Source organism: Mirounga angustirostris, unplaced genomic scaffold (genome assembly GCF_029215605.1).
Source record: "Mirounga angustirostris isolate CCGP_5_RB_7025 unplaced genomic scaffold, mMirAng1.0.hap1 SCAF_4, whole genome shotgun sequence".
Taxonomy (NCBI): Eukaryota; Metazoa; Chordata; class Mammalia; order Carnivora; family Phocidae; genus Mirounga; species Mirounga angustirostris.
The window spans coordinates 178,215,671-178,238,166 of record NW_026991712.1 but is presented as its reverse complement, the minus strand read 5'-3'; the positions used below and the strand labels follow the sequence as shown (position 1 = coordinate 178,238,166).

The 22,496-nt window shown below is 58.7% G+C and overlaps 1 protein-coding gene across 14 annotated transcripts in view; it reads left to right on the top strand.

The window, feature by feature from the left end:
* CROCC (ciliary rootlet coiled-coil, rootletin) overlaps positions 1 to 22,496 on the top strand; it is a 43,947-nt gene that overhangs the window by 8,520 nt on the left and 12,931 nt on the right. For 7 of the 14 annotated variants that reach the window (XR_010411079.1, XR_010411078.1, XR_010411080.1 and 4 more), the window contains 24 exons: positions 1,605 to 1,790; positions 1,888 to 1,971; positions 2,045 to 2,106; positions 2,199 to 2,364; positions 2,937 to 3,043; positions 5,673 to 5,897; positions 6,381 to 6,477; positions 7,169 to 7,252; positions 7,683 to 7,916; positions 8,680 to 8,879; positions 10,824 to 11,006; positions 11,154 to 11,213; positions 11,833 to 11,977; positions 12,651 to 12,797; positions 13,175 to 13,405; positions 14,147 to 14,340; positions 14,615 to 14,742; positions 15,879 to 16,048; positions 17,658 to 17,837; positions 18,864 to 19,016; positions 19,361 to 19,504; positions 19,932 to 20,170; positions 20,382 to 20,541; positions 21,957 to 22,124. Coding sequence is in view for 11 of the 14 variants with exons in the window: in XM_064589863.1 (XP_064445933.1) it covers positions 1,605 to 1,790; positions 1,888 to 1,971; positions 2,045 to 2,106; positions 2,199 to 2,364; positions 2,937 to 3,043; positions 5,673 to 5,897; positions 6,381 to 6,477; positions 7,169 to 7,252; positions 7,683 to 7,916; positions 8,680 to 8,879; positions 10,824 to 11,006; positions 11,154 to 11,213; positions 11,833 to 11,977; positions 12,651 to 12,797; positions 13,175 to 13,405; positions 14,147 to 14,340; positions 14,615 to 14,742; positions 15,879 to 16,048; positions 17,658 to 17,837; positions 18,864 to 19,016; positions 19,361 to 19,504; positions 19,932 to 20,170; positions 20,382 to 20,541; positions 21,957 to 22,124 (3,747 nt within the window). In the remaining 3 variants the exon portion in view is untranslated. The remainder of the gene's footprint in view (positions 1 to 1,604; positions 1,791 to 1,887; positions 1,972 to 2,044; positions 2,107 to 2,198; positions 2,365 to 2,936; positions 3,044 to 5,672; positions 5,898 to 6,380; positions 6,478 to 7,168; positions 7,253 to 7,682; positions 7,917 to 8,679; positions 8,880 to 10,823; positions 11,007 to 11,153; positions 11,214 to 11,832; positions 11,978 to 12,650; positions 12,798 to 13,174; positions 13,406 to 14,146; positions 14,341 to 14,614; positions 14,743 to 15,878; positions 16,049 to 17,657; positions 17,838 to 18,863; positions 19,017 to 19,360; positions 19,505 to 19,931; positions 20,171 to 20,381; positions 20,542 to 21,956; positions 22,125 to 22,496) is intronic. The other 7 variants (XM_064589861.1, XM_064589859.1, XM_064589864.1 and 4 more) reach the window with 7 other exon arrangements.

The following is a 22,496-nucleotide window of genomic DNA, read 5'->3' as shown; positions in this document are numbered from 1 at the left end:
TCAAATAAATAAATAAAATCTTTAAAAAACAAAGCAAACACATGAACACATGGGCACTCACAGAGGTCCCTGTGAAGGCCTAGACACAAAGACACACAGGGTCCCACATGGAGACAAATGACAAAACACAGCCCAGCCACAGCCAGTGAGGCGAGCCCACGTCGCCGCACAGCACCCGGGATCTCAGTGCTGCCCGCTTGGTTGGAGACACTGTCCTGCCACCTGACTTAGGTAGACTCCGTGTAGACACTGATCATGAGCCTGCAGCCTCCCTTCCAGGCAGAAGCCCTCAAGCATTCCCACTGGCCCCTCTTTACGGGTGGCACCCCAGTGGCCACTGCCGCCCCGCTCTGGCACTGACCCCAGCGCATGGGGTGAGGTGGGTAGAGAGCAGGTTGTTAGCACGGTCGGTGGCTCGTCGGAGGGCTCGCGGGCATCCTGGGTGAATGGAGGCCTAGAGGGCTGGCCTGGCCCTGTCCCGTTATTTAGCCAGGGTGAGAGCAGTGGCCCTTGCTGTTGGCTTCCCTGGGACCTGGTGTTGGGGGGCATGTGAATGGTGTGCATGGGCTAGCAGGCCAGGCACTGGGGAGGTGGATGGTGAGTGTGGGCCTGGGGTGGGATCAGCCAGGCTGGGCTGTCTTCCCCTTGGTTCTCCCTGGGCACTGTCACTCCTCTGTCAGTCCTGCTCATCCTCAGCTGCCTGCTCCCTCCTCCTTTCCCCAACAGCTCAAGGAGACTGAAGGGCCCCCTGGGACCAGCAGGTGCCTGAGGGGTTAGGAGACTCAGCCAGAGCAACAGATGATGACAACCAGGCATGCAGGCGTCCAGCCTGTGCTCACAGGGTCTGATAATGAAGGGGCTGCCAGGCTCCTGGGGGTGGAGCAGGGCGCTGACAGCAGTTTTCCGTATAAGCGAGCCCTCCGTTCGAGTGTGTGCCTCGAGTGTGTGCCTCTTACAGAGCGCTGTGGGTGTGGGGGTTGGGGGCGGGGCGTTCCTCTGTGTCACCCCGGGAATGTTCGAGACTGCCACTGTGCCTTATGTGTGTGCGTGTCTCCAAGCTCAGATATGCATGCGGATATTTTTGCCTCTGTTTGAATGTATTCATATGTGCTCATGCGATTAATTCATGATTCAACAAACATGCCACTGCCACTCTCCTGGGTCTAAGACACAATGGAGAACAAAAATCTAGGTTTTCCTGAGCTCACCTCAGGTGGGGATGGGGAGACATAGGCATGTTGCTAATAATCAACCACAGCTGGGTTAGGTGTTTGGCGGAGAGGCTCCTGGTGCCCGCACGCAAGTGCACGGAGGGCCTGTAAGGTTCCCCTCCCCCCCAACCCCGTGCAGCTTTGTGTTTTGCATGCACATGTTTGTGGCCCACCTGCATGTGTCCACCCGTGCTTTGTCTGTGTGTCCATGCATGCTCAGCCTGTGTCCATGCACAGCCTCATTACCCTGTGCACGCGTGCTTTACACCCTGGGCTTGCCCATGTATGCCTGCAAGGCATTGTGGGTCCGGGCCCAGCCTGGCATCCTCTGTAGAGTTCTGTGCCTGCCTTCCCGGGAGGCCCGGGCCTCTCACCCAGGGACCTTCCCTGCAGCTGGAGCAGGCTGTGCGGCTGGAGTCTGGGGAGCTGGAAACGCCCGAGCCCAGGGGGCTGGTACGGCAGAGCGTGGAGCTGCGGAGGCAGCTGCAGGAGGAGCAGGCCTCCTACCGGCGCAAGCTGCAGGCCTACCAGGAAGGCCAGCAGCGGCAGGCCCAGCTGGTGCAGCGGCTGCAGGCCAAGGTCAGGGCCACCCACTCCTGCTCCCGTCCCCCCATGTGCTCGCTGTGCCCTGCCCCCCTCCCCTGGGGCTAATCTTCCACTCCGCACCCATCCGCAGACCCTCCAGTACAAGAAGAAGTGCTCGGAGCTGGAGCAGCAGCTGGTAGAGAGATCCACAGAGCTGGAGCAGCAGCGGCTGAGGGTGGGTGCCGTGGTGGGGCAAGGCAGGCCCTTCCCTCTGCTTGCCCAGGCTGATGCCCCCTTCTCCCCGCCAGGACACCAAGCGCAGCGGCGACCTGGAGAGCGCCCTCGTCCGCCTGGAGGAGGAGCAGCAGAGGTGGGGCGCGGCCGGGAGGGCACAGGGCTGGCAGCGCTGGCAGGGCTGTCCTCTCCTGCCATGTGCCCACCGGTCCCTTCTGCACCCCCCAGGAGTGCCAGCCTGGCCCAGGTGAACGCCATGCTCCGAGAGCAGCTGGACCAGGCGAACTCGGCCAACCAGGCTCTGAGTGAGGACGTGCGCAAGGTGACTATCGACTGGACATGCTGCCGTAAGGAGCTGGAGCAGCGGGAGGCGGCGTGGAGGCGTGAGGAGGAGGTGGGCATGGGGGTGCTGGGAGGCCAGTGGGGCCTCAGGGGCCCAGCCTGACCCGAGGGGTAGGACCAGGGGTGGGGGGGTCAGGAGAGGGAGGCTGTGCTGGCCGGTGAGCCCTTTAGGAGAGGATAATCGCTGGCCTCGCTTAGCCCATACCGCGTGCCTGGCGTGCGTTTTCTCCTCTGCTCCGCATCATAACTGTGTGGTAGGTGCTGTCACGCTCATTTTAAAGAGAAGTTAAGTAACCTGCCCGCGGTGATGCAGTGATGCCGCAGGCAGCTAGGATGCAAACCTGGGTCTCCAGCACTTTCTGACCTTTGCACTGCCTCCTGCAGCCGCAGCGGGCCGAGGCATTGCAACCCAGTTCCCTGTGCGGGAAGGAGGCTCGAGAGCCTGAGCGGGACAGCTCCCGCCCTTCCCCTGGGCGCTGGCCGGGCGCTGGCCCGGAGGAAGACCCACTCGCTGGGCCGCCGGGCCTCCCGGGACCCTCCCGTCGGCGTTGGGGGAGGAGGCGGGGCTGGGAGGGGGCGGGGCGGGGGCGGGGCCGGCCCTCACTCAGCCCGCCTTCCCTCCAGTCCTTCAACACCTACTTCAGCAACGAGCACAGCCGCCTGCTCCTCCTCTGGAGGCAGGTTGTGGGGGTCCGTCGGCTGGTCAGCGAGGTGAAGATGTCCACCCAGAGGTGAGTGAGGCCCGGCTGGTGGAGGGACGGCCTGGGGAGACGCCGCAGCAGCTGGGAGATAGCCCCGCTTTTTAAGTTGAATTCAACTCAACTCAGTTGTAACTTCAGTACAACCCAACACACCTACTGTGTGCCAGGCTCTGTGGAGATGCAGAAACAACTAGTAATAATGAACTCCTACCACCATCATGGCAGTCAGCATTTACTAGGTGTTTACTCTGAGCTAGGCTCTTTGGCCATTTTATTTCTTCTGATATCTACAGTGTCCCTGTGAGGTAGGAACTATAATAATCCCCCTTTTACAGATGAGGGCACTGAGGCTCAGAGAGGCAGAGTGACCTTCCCAAGGTCACACAGCAGTAACTAAGTGGCCGAGTCAGGATTTATAGCTCCTGCTTTTAATCCACTAGAATATTCAGCTTCTACAGGACCTCACAAGCTCTAGGGATGAAAAGATATGGACTCCCAAAATTCTAGACTGAGGAAGTGAGTGGTGAGTGACGTGGAAACAGAACAGAGAATATCCCAGATTCTCAGAAGGATGGGAGGGTTGGGGAGGTCAGAGAAACACTTCATAGAGGAGGTGGAATGTGCACACTGACCTCAAGGGCTGGGTAAGATTTTAACCAGCAGAGCCAGGGGTGCTCCAGGCAGAGGGAAAAGTGGGAGCAAAGGCTTGGAGGTAGGACATGGTAGTCAGTGGGGCTGAAGCAAAAGGCAGGGGAAGGGCAGTCAGGCTGGGAGAGCCTCAAAGGCCCACATCAGCAGGGGAACGTGGTCCTGCTTGATCTTTGAGCAGGTGAGGCTGTGGGGAGAGCTGAAGCAGGCAGATCAATTCCTTTCTTCTTCTGCATTAAAACTTTGTTTAAAAAAAAAAGTCATTGGATATTCAGTATCCAGATTTCCAGTTGACTGATCAGTGTCACAGATGGGTCCCTTCTTGTCTTTATAATTTATTTGAATTAGGACCCATAGATGCTCACCAAATGTAATTGGCTGACTTGTGTTTTAAGTCTTTTCATTTATTTGTTTAGGAAACTGGGACAGTTGGGGGCGCCTGGGTGGCTCAGTCAGTTAGGCGTCTGCCTTTGGCTCAGATCATGATCCTGCCGTCCTGGGATCCAGCCCCATGTCGTCCTCCCTGCTCGGCGGGGAGTCTGCTTCTCCCTCTTTCTGCTCTTGTGCTTGCTTGCTCGCTCTCTCTCACCCTCTCAAATAAATAAATAAATAAGTAATTTTAAAAAAGGAAACTGAGACTGTTGTCCTAAGAGATTCCCACAGTCTGGACTCTGAGGTGGTGTTTAACACCTTTGTCCCCTGTATTTCCTGTAAATTGGATGTTAGATTTAATTTTTTTTTTAAAGATTTTATTTATTTATTTGAGAGAGAGAGAGATAACGAGAGAGAGCACGAGCAGGGAGGAGGAGCAGAGGGAGAGGGAGAAGCAGGCTCCCTGCTGAGCAGGGAGCCCAGTGCAGGGCTTGATCCCAGGACCCGAAGATCATGACCTGAGCCGAAGGCAGATGCTTAACCAACTGAGCCACCCAGGCGCCCCCGGATTTAATTCTTGATCAGATTCAGGTTTGTGTTTTAGGTACTCCTTTACTTATTTTCATTTTAAGATTAATTTTTTTAAAGCTTCATTGAGGTATGGGGCCCCTGGGTGGCTCAGTTAAGCATCCAGCTCTTGGTTTTGGCTCAGGTCATGATCTCAGGGTTGTGAGATCAAACCCCGTGTTGGGCTCCATGCTTGGTGTGGAGTCTGCTTGGGATTCTCTCTGCCCCTCCCCCAACTCTCTCCCTCTCTCAAATAAATCAATAAATCTTTAAAAAAAAATTAAAAATTTAACGTTTTACTTTGAATAACTCACATACTCACACGGTTCAAATTTCAAAAGGGTGTAGAGTGATAAGTGTCCCCCCTCCCCATTTCTGGCCCAGATGCTTCCCTCCCCTCTTGGAGGCAAGTGGTATAACCAGTTTCCTACATGACCTTCCAGGCTTATTTTATACAAGCAAATACAGCAGATGACACACACACACACACACACTCTCTCTCTGTGTCTCTTTCTTTCTCTCCCTCCCCCACCCCCTTTGCTCCATACTCTTGGTGGAATTTCGTCTTTGTGTTCTTCTTGAAGATGCTGTCTTCACCTAATAGTTAGAACTGGGAGGTAGCTCCATATCAAACTCTGAACAGCTTCCCCATTTTTCTTGGCTATAGAGTATTCCATTCAATGGATATACCACATTTATGTAATAGTAGCCCTCTTTTGGGGCGCCTGGGTGGCTCAGTTGGTTAAGCATCTGCCTTCGGCTCAGGTCATGATCCCGGGGTCCTGGGATGGAGCCCCGCATTGGGCTTCCTGCTCAGTGGGGAGCCTGCGTCTCCCTCTCCCTTTGCCCCTCCCCCTGCTTGTGCTCTTGTGGTTACACGCACTTACCCTCATGCCACCCGTGTCGGGGAGGGCCTGTTTCCCCATGGTCTCACCTACAGTGTGTGTTATGTGACTTTTCTCTTTTTTTGCCAATCTGATAGTGACATCCCACTATAGCATCCTGGGATAGTTTTAATTTATACTTGGGAGCCTGCCCCCATCCCATGCCTATCCTGTGCTCTCTCCACCAGGGACCTGCTGCACTTGGGAGGGGAGCTGGCCCGGACCTCAAGAGCCATCCAGGAGGCAGACCTGGGGCTGAGCACCGGCCTGCGGCTGGCTGAGAGCCGGGCCGAGGCGGCCCTGGAGAAGCAGGCACTGCTGGAGGAGGAGCTGCGGGACAGGGTGCTCCAGGAGAAGGACCTGACCCAGCTGCAGGTGCAGAGCAACGTGGACAAGGCCAATCTCAGTGCCAGGTGGGTGCCTGGTAGGCAGCACAGGAAGCAGGCTTCCCTGTAGAGTGCGCATCTGGGGATGCAGGGAGGAACGAATGTCTGTTCACTGGGGATGGGCCCTTCCCTGCTGTGTGAGCTCAGCCAGTCTGCCTCGACACCCTGTGTGACAGAGGGGGGGAGACTGAGGTTCGGAAGCCTCTTATCCAGGGCACATTAATGAGCAGTTTAACCCGCTGATGCTAGAGCTTATGCTCTTAGCTCCTAAGACCTGGATGAGTCCCAGAGTGCCTTCCCATGAGGTAAAGCAAGTGGCAACCTCATTCTCCTTTTACAGACGAGCAGTCTGAGGTCCAGAGAGGAGGGACTTGCTCAAGGTCACACAGCCAGGGACGTGGATGCTAGGGTCCCTCCCTGAGGCTTGGGAAAGCATGAAGGACACAGCTGGTGGGTTTGAGGAGAAGATGGGGGTGCTCCCCTTCACCTCTGTTACTGCCCTTCCTCCAGAGTAACAGAGCTGGCCCTGACAGTGGAGCGCCTTCAGAACCAGAATCTGGAGAAGGATCGGGTCAACAAGGCCCTGACCGAGAAGCTTGAGGCCCTGGTGAGATGCAGCTGCCCCTGCGATGTGGAGGGCGGGATCGGGAGTCAGAGCAGATCCGTGGATGAGGGCCGTGTTTGCTTGGGCCACCCTTAGCATCCCATGTAGACTCAGTTTCAGCCCTCATTCATTAAGCACCTAGTGTGTGCCAGGCTTAGTGTGAGCACCTCGTGTGTGCCAGGCTTAGTGGTAAGTACGTTCACCTCCTTTATCCTATTTCATTCCTCTCAGCAGCCCTGTAGCATGATTCCCATTACACAGATGAGGAAGCTGAGGCCCAAGGGGAAATACTTGTCCAGAGTCTCAGAGCCAATAAGCCGGGGCTTGGACAGATGCCTGTGCCCTGCTAGCCCAGGGCTCCTTCTCTTGGAGCTCAGCTGCCTGCCCCTTGAGAGGGACACCCTTCAGGGTGCTGCTGGGGTTGGTCATCCTTCCGTGTGGGGCCTGGCCTGGGTTCTGTGGCTCTCCTCCAATAGTCTGGGTGACCTATGTAGTGACACTGCACTTCTCTGGGCCTGGTCTGTTCCGTGAGGGCACTGGGGCTGCTATGGGGTCTGCCAAGGGGCGGGCCTCTGGGCATGGCTTTAGAGGCCACCTGATGGGCAGGGCCCCCAGGGAGGGAGGTGAAGGTGGAGTTTCCCGCTGGGGCGGAGACCCTGACCACCGTCTCTTTGTCTCCCCAACATCGCTCCAGGAATCCCTGCGGCTCCAGGAGCAGGCGGCCCTGGAGACAGAGGACGGAGAGGGGCTGCAGCAGACCCTGAGGGACCTGGCACAGGTGTGAGGTGGGAGGGAGCCCTGCGCAGGGCGGGGCCAGGCAGGCTGGGAGCACCACCCCTCTGCAAGTGGGTGGGGGCCCTGGGGACCCAGGCTGCTGCTGTTGGACACCCCTACTAGCTGAGCCTGACCTCTGCCCGGAGGGGAGCCCCGGTCTGAGAGGGGAGGCTGCCCGTTCCGGGCCCATCTGTGAAAACCGCCCGATCCTGTCTTGGTAATACATGGGAGACTTCCCCGGCCGGCGTGCTGAGGGCTGTGAGCCCGGGGAGGCGGAATCATGGGGAAGACCTGTAGGAAGGGAGCTTAGAATGTGCTGCGGAGTGGGCGAGGAAGCCGGACACGTGGCCCCCGCGACCCCACTGCCTCGCCTGGGCTTCGTGGCCCAGCTGACCCGCGGCCCCCTCCTCAGTGGCCTCCCCACCCCACCTCAGGCCGTCCTGTCGGACATGGAGAGCGGTGTCCAGCTAAGCGGCTCCGAGCGCACGGCGGACGCATCGGACGGCAGCCTGCGGGGGCTCTCGGGCCCCCGGACCCCCTCCCCGCCGCGGCGCTCCTCGCCCGGCCGCGGCCGATCCCCGCGCCGAGGCCCATCCCCCGCCTGCTCCGACTCCTCCACGCTCGCCCTGATCCACTCGGCCCTGCACAGGCGCCAGCTGCAGGTCCAGGTAGGAGGGGCCCCAGCGCCCTCCAGGGCGGCGCCAGAGTTCCGGCGAGCCGCTTTGGGCCCCTCGGGGCGGGGCCTGTGGCGTGGGGGTGGAGCCCGGGCTCCGGGGGAGGAGCCCGGGTTCCGAGGGAGGAGCCCGGGCGTGAGCCATTTCGGAGCGGGCCAGAGCCCTGAGAAAGAGCAACTGAGTCAGGACCCATGGAAGTGGCTGAGAGCGAGGAGGCAGATCTGAGCCCAGAGTGGGAGGTGCTTGGGCAGCTGGCGGCGGAGCCTGGGGCTGGAGGAGCCTGGGGCGGAGCTAAAATCCTGGTACAGAAAGTGAGGAGATTGCGGGACAGACAGAGCCAGGACCGCCGGGAAAAGGCCTGGGGGGAAGAATCAATCTAGGATGAGAGAAGCTGGGGAACTAGGGGCAGCGAGGGGTCTGGAGGAGAGTCAGAACCCGGATGCAAAGGGGAGGAGCCTGGGAGCCCTGGGATAGTCAGAATCCACGAGAGGACAGAGTGTGCTTGGTGGTTTATCTGGGGCTTAGGTCGGAGTGGCCAAGGACGTGGAGGCTCCGAGCCCTGGCAGAGCGCTCAGAAGGGCGGTAGGGGCACAGTGAATGGGAGTGGAAACCTAGTCTGGTGGCCTTAGCCCCCCTCTCCTGCCCCGGGCCTAGGCTGCTGAGTAGGCTGGTGTACCTCCCTGGAATGAGCAGAGAGTAGGGGGCGCTCTGGGAGCTTCCTGGGGCTCCTCTGGACTCAGTGGTTCCCATGCCGCAGGACATGCGTGGGCGCTATGAGGCCAGCCAGGACCTCCTGGGCGCCCTGCGGAAGCAGCTCAGTGACAGCGAGGGTGAGCGCCGCAGCCTGGAGGAGCAGCTGCAGCGTCTGCGGGACGAGACCAGCGGGGCCACCCAGGCTCATGAGGATGCCCAGCGCGAGGCCCAGCGTCTGCGGAGCACCATCGACCTTCTGAGCAGGTGCCTGAGAGGTCAGAGGTGGGGGCCTGGATCTAATGCCAGCCCGAGCCTGTAGGCATGTGGATTGCACTAATGTGGTCATCACTGGCCATGTATGTCTGTTAAAATTTAGATTAATTAAGCATCATCCGGGTGCCTGGGTGGCTCAGTCAGTTAAACATCTGCCTTCTGCTCAGGTCATGATCCTGGGGTCCTGGGATCAAGCCCCGTGTGGGGCTCCCTGCTTCACGGGGAGTCTGCTTTTCCCTTTGCCCCTCCCTCTGCTCGTGCTCACTAATAAATACATAAATAAAATATTTAAATCAATCAGTTTTTTAAAAAAGATTTTATTTATTTATTTGACAGAGAGAGAGGGAGAGCACAAGCCGGGAGGCAGAGGGAGAGGGAGAAGCAGGGAGCCCGATGCGGGGCTTGATCCCAGGACCCTGGGACCATGACCTGAGCCGAAAGCAGATGCTTAACCAACTGAGCCACCCAGGCGCCCCTAATGAATCATTTTAAAAAGTAAAAGTTCAGTCCTTCAGTTGTCCTCGCCACATTTTAAGTGCTCGGTAGCCACAAAGAGCTGTAGAGCATTTCTCTCGTCTCAGAGAGTTCTACTGACAGTGCTAAGAGATTATCTACTCTTAACTGCCTGGCTATTTTTGTTGTGTTGTTGTTGTTGTTTGTTGTTTCTCTTCATAAATGTAACCGCAGAATAAAAACTTCGAAAAACAAAGGGGAAATAAAAAGGCGGGACCTTGTCATAGCCTAGCCCCTGTTAACTCGCTGGTTCTGCCTCCCGTCGTGCTTGCTGACAGTGAGGCAGAAGACGCTTCTCGGACACCTGCCGCGGGCCAGGCTCAGTGCCAGGTGCTCCACGGCATTATCGTAATTAGTCTGCCCGTCACACTTACCCAGTTCGGAGCTGGGGCTGGCCTGAGCTTGAGACACTTGGCCGAGCTGACACAGCAGGGTGGCGGGGGGGTAGGAATTGGAATTCAGGTCCTTCTGACAGCAAAACCAGAGCTTCTCATGCCTTGGGAGAAGGGTAGTTGTGTACACAGTGAACGCCTTATTTTGCATTGTGCTATTTTTTAAAAAAGATTTTATTTATCTATTTGAGAGAGAGAGCGAGTGCGAGCAGGGGGAGAGGCAGAGGGAGAAGCAGGTTTCCTGCTGAGCAAGGAGCCCGATGCGGGGCTTGATCCCAGGACCCTGAGATCATGACCTGAGCCGAAGGTAGACGCTTCACTGACTGAGCTGCCCAGGCACCCCGATGCATTGTGCTGTTTTTACTTAATGTTGTGTTGTATGGTTTTTCTCACTTCCTGCCGGCCTTGGCGTCTAGTACACATTCGGCTGCCACTTCGAGTGAAGAGGTGGGGCCGTGGAGGCGATGCCAGCGATCAGCCCCAGCTGGCTCGGAAGGAGGGGTGACAGACACACTCCTCTCCCCCCTTTGCTGTGACTGCTGGAACTGGGGGAGAAGGCAGCACTCTGAAAATCTCCAGTTGCTGCCCCCTCCCTCCCCTGCCGGCTCCCACGTGCTGCTGGCCTGTGCAGCAGGAAGTGTGGCATCTGGGCACACCCAGCTCTGTCTTCCAGAATTGAGGGCTCGGGATGCTGTAGGGGCATCTCCTGCGTGTCCCAGGAGCTTAGCCTGGCCTCATGGACCTGGTGGGGTGGTTGGAAATAATGCCAGGGCCTCCGTCCATCCCACTAGGCCTCCGAGCGGGTGGGCTGGGGGAGAAGGAAAGCTGGGTGTCCTCCCCTAGGGAGAGTCAGCTCCAGGGAGATGTGGAGGAAGTGAGTCACCCGTGGGAGGAGGCAGGGAAGGCTCCCTGGAGGCAGGTGCCTTAGAGGTCGGAGGATGTGGCTCTGGTTAGGACAGCAGCATGGCCTTCTTCCCTGGGGAGAGCAGCCCCAGCATCCCCTTCAGCGCCCCCTCCTCTCGTCCTGCAGGGAGAAGGATGGCCTGGCCTGCAGCCTGCAGGCGGCCCAGCAGCAGGCCGAGGAGCTACGGCAGGAGCGGGAGAAGCTGCAGGCGGCCCACGAGGAGCTGAGGCGCCAGAGGGACCAGCTGGAGGAGGAACGGGAGGACAGGGTGCAGGACTGTGCGCAGACTCGCCGGGAACTGGAGCGCAGGTGAGTGGCTTCTGGTCTCCCTGCCACGGCCGCTGAAATGGACCTGGGGGCTCCCGACGGTAGCCCTGGGGGCCACGGAGGACCCACGCCTCCCACCATCGTGAAGAATCTTCACGGCACTGCTCTGAGGTAGGGTCTTCCAACCAGCCCCATTTCAGGAAACCAGGGAGGTAGAGTCACGCCCCTGGGATCAAGGACTGCTATGAGGTAGGAGTGTGGGTGGTGACAACGATAAAACTTAAAATGACAGTAGTAATATTCATATTATTTTTTAAATGGAAAGCCACAGTAATAGTATTGATGATAATATTACCAAGTGCCAACGCCATTTTAAGCACTGACATTCTCTTGTTCAGCCCTCATGGTAACTCTGTGATGTAGGAACTGTCACTATCCCCATTTTGTGGATGGTGAAACTGAGGCACAGAAGGGTGGTGTAATTTGACCAAGGTCACACAGCTAGTTAGAAGAGCCGGGATTTGAACCCAGGCATTCTGCCTTCAGAGTTAATCTCTTAACCGCTGCACTACTTTCTCGTCTGAGGCGTAAGTTACGGTGGCGTCTAGTACGCTGTGCTAGTGAGTAGTCGTCATGTTCCTGCAGCTGTTGGGGAGGTACGTCAGGCACTGTATTAAGCACTTCATGTTCAGTAGGTCACGTATCCTTATAACAACTTCGTGAGGCAGCTGTTACCCCATTTTGCAGATGTGAAAACGGAGGCCCAGAGTCACAGAGCCCAAAACGGAGGGCTTGGCTGTTCTTGTGAGTGAGGCTCTGGCCTCCAGGGCTCCTGTCTCAGGCCAGGCCCACACCCTCTGTCCCGCAGCCACAGACAGCTAGAGCGGCTGGAGGTGAAGCGCTCAGGGCTGGCGAAGGAGCTGGTGGAGGTGAGGGAGGCCCTGAGCTGTGCCACGCTGCAGCAGGACATGCTACAGGCCGAGAAGGCCGAGGTGGCTGACGCGCTGACCAAGGTGGGACCCCGGGCGCTGCACAGCCACAGACCTACCTCTCCCCTAGGCCCTAGGCCTTCTCCCTCTGGCCACAGACTGACCCCTGCGTCAGGTTGGTCTCTGACCCTCCGTCCCTTCTGCCTGGACCACAGGCTGACCTCTGACCCCAGCCATAAGTGAACTGACCTCTATTAGAGGTCCTGTCCTTGGCTTTCCGGATGCTCCTGGGGCAGTGGCTGTCGTTCAGGTCATCCTGTCCCCTCTCTGGTCCTGGGGATTGTGAGAGCTGGGGGCACCATCCTTGACGGGTGCCTGCCCCACCCCTGTAGTCTGGGCCCCGAGCAGTGCCCCCCTCCCCAGACCCCACTCCGCGGGACCGTCTGACCCTGCCCCTGCCCTGCACGAGCTGGGCTTCACCTGCTCCCGCACAGCTCTGCCGTGTGCGGCTTCTTTTGAGTAGCTTCGAAGGCAGCAGGCCTTCCGCACTGGTTTTCTGTCTCACGTTGTGTCTTCTCTCGCCCCCCACCCCACCATCTCGGAGGGGCCCGTCTCTCTGCCTCTCCTTTCTCCCCATGCTCCTGCCTCCATCTCTCCACCTTCTCCGTGTCTCTGCGCGTCTGTTCCTGCCTCTCTCCGGCTCCCCTCTTTCTCTGTCTCTCCCTTCTGCCCCTACCTGGCCGCCCTGGCCCCGCAGGCGGAGGCCGGCCGCGTGGAGCTTGAGCTCTCGGTGACCAAGCTGAGAGCAGAGGAGGCCTCTCTGCGGGACTCCTTGTCCAAGCTGAGTGCCCTCAACGAGAGCCTAGCGCAGGACAAGCTAGGTCTGAACCGCCTTGTCGCCCAGGTATGCCGGGTGCCGGCGGGCCCCCCTGCCTCGCCCCCCTTATTCCCCACCCCTTGCGTCAGGGCTTACCTCCCTGTACCCCTGTAGCCCTGCACCTGTCCTGGCCGCTGCCCCTCTTTCTGTCTCTGTTGTTCCGTTCTGACTCCATCTGTGTCCGAGAGAAAGAAGCTCCACGGGCCCTCCTCTCTACCGCCCCCTTCTCAGTGTCCACACGCCCGAGGGACCACCCTTACCCCCAGGGGGCCTCCCCTGGGCTGGCTGTGATGGGTGGCTGGGTGGAGAGGAGGGGGCGCATCCTTGGTCAGGGGTGGGGCCCCCTTCCGCAGGTGGAGGGGCTGGGCCAACCCGCTCCTTCTGCTTCTACCTGGCCGCCACAGCTGGAAGAGGAGAAGGCAGCGCTGCTGGGCCGGCAGCGGCAGGTGGAACAGGAGGCCTCCTTGGCGCGGGAGGAGCAGGAGCGGCTGGAGCAGCTGCGGCTGGAGCAGGAGGTGGAGCAGCAGGGCCTGGAGGGCTCCCTGCGGGTGGCAGAGCAGGCCCGGGAGGCCCTGGAGCACCAGCTTCCCACGCTGCGCCAGGAGCGCTGCCGGCTGCAGGAGCAGCTGACCCAGGTGGGTGTCTGGGCCCGGGGGTGGGGGTGGGGAGCAGGTGGGAGGGGCTTTCAGGCCCCCAGCCCCCTGCATCCGGTCCTGGCCTAACTCCTAGCCTAGGAGCCTGATTTCGAGTTTAAATCCAGCCCTCCCTTTGCTAGCTGGGAGCCTTGGGCAAGCTACCCAACCTCCCAATGCCTCAGTTGCCCCCTCTGTAACACAGGGCTAAGAGTTCTTATCACAAAGGATTGTTCTGAAGAGTACACCATGTAAGCACTTGGTAGGTGGAGGACTCACCACACAGTAAAAATTCACGATATGATCCCAGATAGAGAATTTTTGAATTGGAATCTTAGCCTTTTTAGAACATAGCTGGAAGGCACCTTAGGCCTTTAGGGATCCAGGGACCTTTATACAGTGTCTGTGCTGGAGGGCCCAGGCTCCTGGGAAGGGACTCTAGGGGATGGGCCGTGGGGCTCAGGGAGCAGGGCTCCAGGTCTCCACTCCGAGTCTGTTTTGTATATTCAGCTCCTCCAGAAAGTTACTCCGCAGACTGCGTGAGGACGCATACCTATTTTTGTACCTGTGTACGTTGCAGGCCCAGAGAGGCTGTGATTTGCCCCAAGCACGCATAGCACGTCCGGGCAGAACCTGAGCTTGACCCCAGGTCTCCCGCCGGCCTGGCTCGGGGCTGGGGTGCTGCTTGGTGAGCAGCTGGGAGATTCGGGGAGTGGTGCTCACAGTGCCCGGGCCGGGGGCCAGCTGTCCCGGCAGCTGAGCGGGAGGGAACAGGAGCTGGAGCGGGCACGGAGGGAGACGCAGCGGCAGGCCGAGGCGCTGGAGCGGGCAGCCCGGGAGAAGGAGGCGCTGGCCAAGGAGCGGGCCGGCCTCACGGTGCAGCTGGCGGCAGCGGAGCGAGAAGGCCGGACCCTGTCGGAGGAGGCCTCTCGCTTACGGTAAGGCCCTTGGGCTCTGCCCAGCCCACCCTGGGGGGTCTGCCCGGGGCCACACTGTGACCAGCCACACCTGGCATTGGTCCACGGGGCAGTTACTTAGGAGCCAGGCTGGCCAGCATGTCCTAGCTGGGGCCCCGGCTTCCCCAGGGAGCGTGCGCCTGGCTGAGCAGGTAGGCTGGCACTTGGCCCACGGCTGGCCGCGCCCTGAGAGTCACAGTTTCCTGGGACCCCGGGAGGCTGAGTCCCAAGGCCTCAGGGGTCGTGTGTGCTGCAGCCTGGAGAAGGAAGCCCTGGAGAGCAGCCTGTTCGAGGTGCAGCGGCAGCTGGTGCAGCTCGAGGCCCGCCGAGAGCAACTGGAAGCCGACGGGCAGGCCCTGCTGCTGGCCAAGGAAGCCCTGACTGGTATGGGGGGGGGCCTGGGCTGGGCGGGGGGGAATGCCAGGCTCTAGCCCAGGACGTAACCTGTCGGGTCCTGGGGTCTCCGGAAGTTGGGAGCACTGGCTTTGGAGTCTGGCTGGCCTGAGTTCTGATCCTGCTGCTGCCACTTAGCTCCGAGCTTTCTCGGGGAAGCCCCTTCCCTCTCTGGACCACCAGTTCTTCCTCTGACAGAGGTTATAACGCTCACTGTCCAAGGCTGTTGCCAGGATGAGGCGAGAAAAGCACGTGAAGACCTTGGCACAGGGCCTGGCGGCCAGCGGTGGCTGTTTCTTGTCACCAGGGCACTTAGAGAGGTCTGAGTTCTCTGCAGAGCCATGGACTCTCAGCTCCACACTCCCAGCCCCGCTGCCCTCCACGTTCCCCGCCCAGTGTCTGAACTCAGGGGTTCCTCTTGCTCAATAAGTGTGGACTAGGCATCTACTTGGGCCGTGAAAATTAACTTTCCTGTCCACATCTACCTGAGCCAGACAGAACCAGGAAGGGAAATGCTGAAAGAGTCTCTGGCGGGCTTCCGACCCAGGAGATAGTTTTTAGATTGTCTACAGTGGGGTGCAACTTCCCCATGGTGACATCCATTAGTGCCGATGGCCCACCGAGCATGTTTATAGCAATCAGTCAGTAGAAGAGATGCTTTATGGAAAGCGGTGCAGCTTTGGGGAATTACCTGTCTCCTCTGGGCGTCCATTTCCTTGTAGATTGGGCACGAGGTAAGCTATCTGTGTGTTATCCTGAAGCTCCAGTGAGAGCAGATCTCTCATGTGCTCAGCCAAGAGTCTGACCCCTCGTAAGCACTCAATCCATAATGGGGGTGGTTATATTTTGCTAACCTCCCCATTGAGGGGGTCTTCCTCATGTTATTGCATTCGTTTGATGCCATTCCAGCTAGATAGGGAGGGGGACAGGGCCAATGGAATCATGTGGTAGATGGGGAAAAAGGCGTAGGGAGGGCAAGAAGCTTCTCCAAGGGAACTCAGCCTAGGTCCCAGGTGGGCCCTCTCCCCTCTGGGATTTTGCCCACATGGCTCATGTGCTTTGAGTCTGCTGGCCCATGGGGAGGTTCTGACCCAAGCCTGTCCCCTCCTCCTGTCCCTCCTGTGCAGGGGAGCTGGCGGGCCTACAGCAACAGATGACAACTGCAGAGGAGAAGGCAGCTCTGGACAAGGAGCTGATGGCCCAGAAGCTGGTGCAGGCTGAGCGGGAGGCCCAGGCCTCTCTGCGGGAGCAGCGGGCGGCCCACGAGGAGGATTTGCAACAACTCCAGCGAGAGAAGGTTCGGGCAGCTGGTTGGGGCAGGCAGGGCTCTGAGCCAGTGTCTCCTCTTTGACCTCAGAGCACTCATCCTTCTCACTCCGCGTCAGTCTCCAAATCTGTGAAATGGAACTTCATCTCTGTTCCCCTAAGGGCAGCTGAGAGAATCCACTGGGTATGCTTTATCAGACGTGCAGTTTCCCAGGCCCCAAATCTGGTTCAGCCCTGGTGATCCTGATGCAGGGGATCCACAGCCACATTTGGGAAATGCTGACCTAACGTATAGTAGGAAAGCATTTTCATTTGCTAAGAAGTGCTGTCTGCATATGAAAGACCACTCTGGAAAGGCATAGAGCCAGGTTACTAGAAGACAGAACAGAGCTATCTAAGAACACTGGTTCTAGAATTTCAGTGCCTGGCTTTGGACCTGATCTTGGCCACGTCCTGGTTAGGTTACCTAAAGGGCCTTCATTTCCCCGTCTGTTACAATGGGGACGATGATACTATAGAGTATTGTGAGGATGAGGTGAGATAATCTGTATAAAGGGTTTGGCATAATGACTGGCACTTCATAAATGCTCCACTATTATTATGGCACTAAGATACAGTCCAGAGCAGGCCTCAGGGTAGGGCACCCGAGTCACCCATGTTGGGCAGGGCTGCCTCCGACAGAGGTTCAGGCTGTCCTTTATGGCCAGTGGAGGGCCACGTCCCCCATGTAGTCTTCTTGGATTTGGGTAGATAGTATCTCACTTCTCCAGCAGGTGGCAGCAAAGCCTTCGAAGAAGGAGCCCTTGTGCCTACTTTTCACAAAGTTGCTAAGGCCTAGTGTAGGGCCAGGTACCTGCCTGGGACCCCGAGGAGGCCTTTCTTTCCCTGTGGGTTCTACCTACCCACCTACCCCCGCCCCCAGGGAGCCAAACTCCCGGACATCTCTAACCCCTCCTGCACCTTCTGACTTGGGCTCTTCATGTCCCCAAATCTGTACTCTTCTGTCCAGCTATTTTGCCGTCCCCAGGCCCCCTTCATCCCTCGCAGCCCACCCAGCTCCTCTCTACCCAAGCCCCTATCCCCATCCCTCTTCCATAGCTTTGAACAACTCCTTAGTCCCAAATTGGGCTTACTCCTTGTAACCCTGACTTGAGGCTCTCTGATGCCCTGACTGTTCTGCGAATCGGCCGAGCCGTCCCTACAGCCCACAGGGCCTGGTCTGGCCTGGCTGTTGCCTGTGACTTTGGTTCCCTTGCTCACCGTGTCCCCTGGTAGTCGAAGCTCCGGGGCCCTTAAATACAGTGCGTCAGGTTCTCTCTATCCTCCAGGCCATCTCTGGGGCTGGACTCTGGGCCTGGGGTTCTGTTTCTTTTCTCTCTTGACCTGGCTGACTGCTGCCTGTCTCTCCGTCGGGAAATGTTCTCTGACCCCCGGGCCAGGCGGCTGCCACTCCCTGGGGCTTGCACAGCCCTGGCGTGTCCCTGTCACAGCCCCAATCACTCACCCCACCTTGTAGTTACCAGGTCAGCTGACCTGCCCCTCGGGGTCTGGGCTACAGGCGTCTCTTGCTGTCTGGAGGCAGGTGAGGGGCCGCCGGGGCCCAACCTCGTGGGTCACTCGTGCCCGGGCCTGGCCCGCAGGAGGCAGCCTGGCGGGAGCTGGAGGCCTCGCGGGCCCAGCTGCAGAGTCAGCTACAGCGGGAGCGGGAAGAGCTGCTGGCACGGCTGGAGGCCGAGAAGGAAGAGCTGAGTGAAGAGATCGCTGCGCTGCAGCAGGAGCGGGATGAGGGCCTCCTCCTGGCCGAGAGCGAGAAGCAGCAGGTTCGTGAGCCCTGGTGTGGCCTCTGCTGCTGCCTGAGGGGCCCCTGTTCTGGGGCTGGTCCCTGCTCAGCCACCCAACAGCTAGGAGTCCCTCTCTGGGTCTCAGTGTCCTCACCTGCAGGATGAGGGGGGCCCAAGGGGCGTGTGTGAAGCATTGCTGAGACCCGTGTTCAGCGAGCCATGCCTGGTGTGTGGTGGGAACTGACCGAGTGGCATCGCATTCATGACACCATGAGCATCGGGTCCAGGAAAGCGGACCCACAGTCCGCCATCCCTCCTGCCACTGCGAGCTGGCCAGGGTGCCCCCAGGACTGCCTTCTTAGCAGTCCCCGTGATGCCCACATGTATCAGCGGACTCTCCTTAAGAGAGCTAACTCCTGACTTTCCCATAATGTCATGGAGTCAGGCTGGACTGCATCCATCTCCTCATTAGCCGTGGCCCCCTGAGCAACTCACTTCACCTCTTGAGTCCGTTTCCTCATCTGTAAAAGGGGAGTAATGAAGGACAAGGGTTGTTGTGGCAAGTTAGTGAGATTTCTTTTTCTTTTTCTTTTTCTTTTTTTTTTTAAAGATTTTATTTATTTATTTGACAGAGAGAGAGTTAGCGAGAGCAGGAACACAAGCAGGGGGAGTGGGAGAGGAAGAAGCAGGCTTCCCACTGAGCAGGGAGCCCGATGCCGGGCTCGATCCCAGGACTCCGGGATCATGACCTGAACCGAAGGCAGACGCTTAACAGTTGAGCCACCCAGGCGCCCCAAGTTAGTGAGATTTCTAAGTTGTGTCCATGTCCAGACTTACTGTTACGGCTCTTGTGCCCTTTTCTGGGGCTACAGAGGGGGTGAGTCATTTCTGGGGCCATAGAAGGGGGGAGTCTGCACTGCCGCCCCGGGTCCATCTGCGGTGACCCAGACAAGGTACCGAGCCCCCCAGTGGGCACCTTTCCCAGGGCAGGGGGTGGGCAAGGCCCGAGCCTGCCCCCATGACCAACCAAGCCCCCACACCCCTTTTCTCCCTGCCTCTGCCCAGGCCCTGTCCCTGAAGGAGTCAGAGAAGACAGCACTGTCAGAGAAGTTGATGGGCACACAGCACAGCCTGGCTGCCATCTCCCTAGAGATGGAACGGCAGAAGAGAGACGCTCAGAGCCGGCAGGAGCAGGACCGGGTAGGGCAGGCCATGCAGGTGGGCCCCCATCTGAGCTGGGAGGCACAGCCCTGTCTAAGGGTGGGGGGCATGGCTCTGCCCTGGGGAAGCCTCCGGGCTGTGGGGCAGCTTCAGCCCTTCCTGGGGAGCCCCCGTCAGAGGGAGGTGGCAGAGCTCTGCCCGGTGAATCCTAGCCTGAGAGCGAGAGCAGCTACGGGGACAGCATTCACTGGGCAGCAGGGGACCAGCAGACGGGCCCGGCTGGGCAGCAGGAAGGGAAGGGCCACGTTTGGAGCTGAAGGTGGACAGCTGAGCTGGCCCCACTGGGAACGGCCGGGGGAGGGGTGCGGTGGCACCAAGTCTGAGGAGCCTGCCTGTCCCAGAGCACCGTGAATGCCCTGACGTCCGAGCTGCGGGACCTACGGGCCCAGCTTGAGGAGGCTACTGCTGCCCACGCCCAGGAGGCCAAGAGGCTGCAAGAACAGGCCCAAAACCTGCACAGGCAACGGGAATCCTCCGCGCGCGAGGTGAGCTGTCCCCCGCACCCTTTCCAGGCGGCCCACTAAATGCTGCTAGGGCCCGGCCTGCTAGGGTACAGAAGAGTGTAAGATTTGTCCCGGCATGTGAGAACAAACGAACAGCCAATGCAGAAGGGAGGCCATAGCATTTACGGAGGCCTTGTGGTGTACATGCGGGACTCAGGGCACTGGTGGGGTCCCTGCCCTCTTGGGGTCCCTCCATAGAAAGATCCCGGTGGGTGATTATTTCAGGCCCAGACACCACTAACTGCAGTGTGCTTTGCCCCAAATCAGAACTCATACGTGTGGTCGGAGTTGCTGCAGAGCGAGGGGGCAGGTGCCTATGGCCAGGGACGTGGGTGTGGGCTGGTTTCTGCCAAGTCCCAGCTGGAGTGGGGCCTGTACCCTGTCCCATGACAACCTGCCACCCTCCCAGGCAGAAGAGCTTCGGACGCAGCTGCGCCTGCTGGAGGATGCCCGGGATAGGCTGCGGCGGGAGCTGCTGGAGGTTCAGCGCAAGGTGCGCGAGGGTCAGGACGGCCATGAGGCCCAGCGCCAGGAGGCCAGCGAGCTTCGGCGCAGCCTGAATGAGGGTGTCCAGGAGCGCGAGGCCCTGCGGCGGTCCAACGAGGAGCTGCGGGCAGCCGTGAAGAAGGCCGAGAGTGAACGGATCAGGTGGGGCAACATGAGGGGACCAGCCCCGAGTCCTTCACCGCATAGCTCATAGTAGGGGCCACGTGGGCAAGTAGCACTCAGGGCACCTCTAGGCCACGAGCCGGCCAGACCCACTCGAAGGATTAGGGCAACAGCCTCTGTGTAGATCCACACACTGTACTCTTCCTGGGACCTGTGGCCGCCTCTGACCTCTGCCTCCTCCCCACTTCAGCCTGAAGCTTGCCAATGAGGACAAGGAGCAGAAATTGGCGCTCCTCGCGGAGGCGCGGGTGGCCGTGGGCAAGGAGGCCGAGGAGCTGCGGGCTGGGCTGCAGGAGGTGGAACGTTCTCGGCTGGAGGCCCGCAGGGAACTGCAGGAGCTCCGGCGGCAGGTACCCTCCCTGGGCACTGGCTGCTGGACCAGGAGCACCCCCTTTTGTGGAGCCTGGGCCCCCGCATCTGTAAAACCAGGGCCTTGACCTCTAACAAAGCTTCCCAACTTAAGAACCCCTGAAACTGTGTGCAAAAGTGTGTGTGCGTTGGGGGGTGTGTGTGTGTACATTTGTGTACGTAGTCACTCACATTTCTCCCAGGAGAGGGTCTGGAGCTTTGTCCAAATCTCAGAGGAGTCTTTGAACAAGAAGACCCAGTGAGGTGGATCAGGAGCGGGTGAACATTTTTTGCAGAGCCCCACAGTAGATATTTCTGGCATTCTGCCATTGCAGTCCACACAGTTGGCGTAACCACAGAGTGAGAAAGCAGCCCCACGGTACAGAAGTGCGTGGGCATGTGTTCCATTCCGACTTTGTGTATGGACACTGAAATTCGAGTTTTATATCATTTTTCACGTGTAGGAAATGTTGTTGTTCTTTGATTTTCTTCCAGCCATTTAAAAACGGGCCATTTCCAACAATTTAAAAATACAAAAGCCATCCTTGGCTCAGGCCTTCCCAGAAGACTTGCAGAACTAGATGACAGCCCCACTGGGCTCCTTGGCTCTGCCTCACCCGGGGCTGTCAGAGCCTGACTACCAGATTCTCTTCATCTCCCGCCAGTGCCCCCCTCTGCCCCTTCAGGCCCCTTCCTGTTGGGTGGAAGTTCCGGGAAAGCATGGGAGTCCCTGAAAGGAAGTCATATTTGTGCGCCAGGCTCTTGCTGGGGGCTTTGGGTGCTGCGGCATGATCTGTGTTCTCTGGGGAAATAGGGGCTTAGAACATACTTTTGCATTCTGCTTGTCTGAGATTGACTCCCAGTCTGCTGCTTGTGGGCTGTGTGACTTTGGACAAGTCACTTCTCTTCTCTGAGCTTCAGTTTTCTCATCTGTTAAATAAGGATAATGTTAGCATCTGCCCCGTATAGAGTTATGCGAAGGTGAAATGAGCTCATACAATTGAAGTGCTTAGAACAGGGGTGGATGTGTGGTAAATACTCCATAAAAGTCAGGCATCCCTGGAGAGAAAGTTGGCCAGGAAGTTGTGCTTCCTGCCCTCCAGAGTTCCTCTTCTGATGGGGGTCCACCACTCCCCACGGTGAGTGGTTACGATGAGGCAGTCAGTGGAGATCCTTGGTGCCCAGGTGCCTGGCGTGGCTGGAGCTCAGTGAAGTTATCTGGGGTAGGTTCCCAGTGGATTTGAGGTGGTGTTCAATGTTTGTATCCCTAGAGCAGTGGGTCCTGAGTGCCCCCTGGGCCTGGGCTGGGCAAGGTATTGGGGCGGAATTGAAAAGGCCCTCAACACCTTGGGCTAGAAGGGGCTGTGGATGCTGAGAATGGGTCCGAGGTCCTCCCTGTGTCCGCTCTCTCTCACAGATGAAGATGCTGGACAGTGAGAACGGCAGGCTGGGCCGGGAGCTGGTGGAGGTTCAGGGCCGCCTGACACTGGGCGAGCGGGCGGAAAAGGAGGGCCGGCGGGAGGCCCTGGGCCTCCGACAGAAGCTGCTGAAGGGCGAGGCCAGCTTGGAGGCCATGCGGCAGGAGGTAACTTGGGTGGGCGGGCTGTGTGGATGGGGAGGGTCTTAGGAGACAGTTGGGGTGCCCTGTGCTTCCTCCCACCAGCAAGAAGTAGGTGGGGACTCCAGTGCTAGAGTCATTCTGAGAGATGACTCCCTAGGACTCGTCCCTGTTCCCCCACTCTTTGAGATTCTTCCCCAGGTATGATAGTAATAACAACTGCAAGAACCATTTAGCAGGGGTGGGGGCGGTGAGAGGAAGCTCTGTAGACATAACCGGGTTTGAATCTCCCAGCAGCCTCAGGAGGTAGGTGTATTTAGCCCCATTTTACATAGATACCCAGATACTTAGGCCCAGAGAGGTCAAGGGATCTACTCAAGATCACACAGCCACCCAGGT